At 54.8% G+C, this 3,476-nt stretch overlaps 1 protein-coding gene across 1 annotated transcript in view; it reads right to left on the bottom strand.

The window, feature by feature from the left end:
• Positions 1-3,476, bottom strand: part of TTC28 (tetratricopeptide repeat domain 28) — a 31,421-nt gene extending 27,945 nt beyond the window's left edge. The window contains exons 1-2 of the mRNA XM_008942338.1: positions 2,326-3,476; positions 1,433-1,956 (exon numbers count right to left, since the gene is read on the bottom strand). Coding sequence (XP_008940586.1) covers positions 1,433-1,956; positions 2,326-3,476 — 1,675 coding nt within the window. The remainder of the gene's footprint in view (positions 1-1,432; positions 1,957-2,325) is intronic.

Here is a 3,476-nt window from a genome sequence, read left to right as displayed (position 1 = left end):
CCGGGGAGCTGCCAGGCAGTGGGACACGGAGCAGGGCAGCGCCAGCCCCGGGCAGCTGCTGCCGACCCCGGCGCTGGCACCAGCGGGAGAGGTGCTGCATCAAGACAGACACTTCCACAGAGCAGGAGCTCCCTAAGTGAGGTGCAGGTGCAGTCTCCTGGAGGCTCACCCAGTGAGCCCCTATCAGGAAGTTTGACTTTTAAACCTTAAAAGCCACACAAACAAACAAACAAAATCATACTGAACCATCAAACGCTGCCAGAAAAGACATCTCTTGCCACACCACTGGCTCACTTACCACCAGCTCTCTGCAGCCTTCTGGCAGGCTCTGCATGGTTTATGTGCTGAGCCAGAGCAGAGGGCAAGGTCTTGGTATGAATGACCTGGAGCTTGTTTCACTTCCAGCAGCACGTTCTGTGCCATCCCTGCTTCCACCACATTCCAAAGCTCTCACCTCCGTGGCCCTGCTGACAACAGGGACACCTCTGCTTAGGCACTCAGGTTTCCCACAGCCAAGGGAGTGGAGGCCCTGGCCACAGCCATGCAGCTCAGCAGCAGCACTCACAGGCTTTTCAAGGAACTCTGCATGGCACCAGGAGAAGGAGCTGTATTTAATTCCTCCCCTTCCAAGTTAATTGAATTCCTTCAGCATGCTGGAATCCTGCCAAGGTCAGTTTCAGGCAAATCAGACTAACTGACGTAATTAATCCTGCAGCTTCCAGCTTCACACACTCCAGGTACACAGCTCATCTCCTCCCACCAGAGAGCCATCACCTTGAAGAGATGCAGCTTGCATTCTGGAGTCCCTTGCAGCAGCACAACTCATAAGCCAGCACTGGCCCCAGTGCTCAGCAGCAGCAGATGGCATCTGGGCACTGAGGGTTGAACCTCCCCCACCTCCATGTCAAACGACTTGCTCTCACTCACAGCTTGGGGGACACTTGCCCTTGATAGCAGAAGGAAAAGCCAGGTAGCTATCAGCAAGGCACACTCCAGCTCCAGACCCGCTCTCAGGGTCAGACAGATCCATCTGACCTGATGTGGGTTTCCCAGAGCCAGTTCCTGGTGTGCAATGCTATTTATAGAGCAGGTTTACACCTTCCAGGCTCAGGCACGGTCTCTGCCAGCTGCACTCTGGGTTCAAGCCCAGAGCTAACTGAGAAAGGCCAGACCATGCTCTGCAATGCTTTGTCTACAGGATGCCAGGAAGGCTCCAACTGATATGGAGTGCTGACCATAACAGCCCACCTGGACACTACTCGCACAGCTGCTCAATAGCCGTGGATGCCTGCAAGAGCATCAAAGGCCACTGTCAAACACGTGGGTCTGAGTGCCACACTCACAGTATCTCCTCCTCTCCATGTCTCTGGGCCCCTCTCCTATACCCTAGAACCTATCACTACATGCTGTGTTGCATAATTCAGGCTCTTACCTTCCTGTAGGTACATCACAGCCTGAGAGTAGTTCTGCAAAGCGTGGTGAGTCCTCCCCAGACTGCTGTAAGACACAGTTTTGGCTACAAGGTCGTTCATTTGTGCTGCAATGCTGAGGTGCTGCTCCTGATAAACCACTGCCCTCTCATAGGTGCCCAAGGACTCGTAGGTCAGGCCCAGGTTCCCGTAGGCCCGGCCTTGGCAAGTGGGGTTGTTGGTCTCCTCTGCAATCTGCAGGTCTAGCTGGTGATACTGCAGGGCTGTGTCGTACTCCCCCATCTGCTGGTAGACCCCGCCCAGGCCGCAGGCGGCGTCGCTCTCCAGCGCTCGGTCCTTCATCTCTCGAGCAATGTTCAGCTGGCGCTCCAGGCACGAAATGGCCTGTTCGTAGTTCCCCAGCTGGCTGTGCAGGCTCCCCAGCTCCCCATAGGCCTGGGCCTTGTTAAACGCCTCCCCCAGCTCATGTGCCACCACAAGCCGTTTCTCGAAGCATACCAGAGCCTGCTGCAAGCTTCCCATGGCCCTACATGGGAAGAAAACAGCATTTATTTTGCCAGTGTCTTCTTGAAAGATGATGTTCTGCCATTTCCTCCAGAGACCAGGTCAGGCCTTTCAGGCGGACACACATGCTCCCCCCACGCCTCCCCAGCAGACATCCCCAGCACCTTGGACTCAACCTCCTTCTCCTGCTGCCCCATAAACTTCTCTTCTGAGAGCAACATCAGCTTCATCATTTGAGCCAGCAGCACAGTCCTCAGCACCCAGAGGACTCTGTTACTGGCTCCCATGCCACATCCCGTGTACAACAGCCACACCTCCCCCTCAGTTACACCACGCAGCCCTGTGTACCCGTCACTGCCTGGCAGCAGAACACACATGCAGAGCTCCTCACCTGTGCCCGTTGCCCAGGCCCCGGTAGGCCTTTGCCTGATCTTGCATACGGTTCAAGCTTTGAGCCACAGACAGGTACTGTTCATAATACTTTATAGCTTCCTCAAAATCTCCCAGAGCCTCGTAACAATCTCCCAGGTTCCCATACGCTCGTCCCCGGTCTAACACAGACTGATTTCCATTGAGCTGCTGCAGCATGGCCAGCTGCTGTTCAAAGTAGCCAATAGCTTCCTCCATGACATTCATGTTCATCTTGGTAATGCCCATGTTACCATAGACTTGGGCTTCTATGCTGGGGTCCTTCAACTTCTGCCCAAGCTCCAGCTGTTCCTCGTAACACTTGAAGGCCATGGTGTACTTCCCGAGTGACATGTACACTGCAGCAAGGTGACCATGTGCCCTGCATTCACCCGGCATATCTCCCAGCTCCTGGTACACCTCCAGCTCCTGTGTGTGGTAACCTAAAGCCTTGTCACACTTCTGTATCATTCTGTACGCAGAGCCCAAGGCTGCATAGGCACTGGCTTCCAGTCTCCTGTCTTTAACATGATGGGCTAAGCTCAATTGCTGCTCATAAAATTTTATTGCACCATTTACGTCTTTTTTACAGACAAAAATATCCCCCAAGTTCCCCAGAGCTCGGAATTTGGCCTGGGAATTGTTCAGAGACTGGGCCAGGGACAACAAGTACTTTTGACACTCCTCTGCTTTGCTGAAGTCCATCAAGGCTTTGAAGGCCAGGCCCAGGTTGCAATAGGCTTTGGCTTGGCTCAGCTTGTCATGAAGATCCTTCGCTAAAGCCAGATCCTGCTCGTAGTACTTCACAGCTTCCTCGTAGTTCCCAAGGCAGTAATGGGCGTAGCCGAGGTTATGGCAAACCTTCCCCTCCCCTTCCATGTCCTGCAGGTCCGGGGACAGGCGCAGGTACTGCTCGTAGTACGGGGCTGCCTGCACGTACTCTCCTCGTGAGCAGTGGAAGTTGCCCAAATTGCTGAGGGCCCTCGCTTCACTCTGGACGTCTCGCAGCTCCCGGGCGATGTTGAGGTGGTTCTGGTAGTGCTGCAGAGCACGGTCGTGGGCGCCCAGCGCTTGGTAGGCAACTGCCAAGTTCCCGTGCGTGGACGCCTGGGAGGCACGGTCGTTCACTTCCAT

Source organism: Merops nubicus, unplaced genomic scaffold (genome assembly GCF_000691845.1).
Source record: "Merops nubicus isolate BGI_N331 unplaced genomic scaffold, ASM69184v1 scaffold25276, whole genome shotgun sequence".
Classification (NCBI taxonomy): Eukaryota; Metazoa; Chordata; class Aves; order Coraciiformes; family Meropidae; genus Merops; species Merops nubicus.
This window is presented reverse-complemented; position numbering and strand designations above follow the sequence as displayed.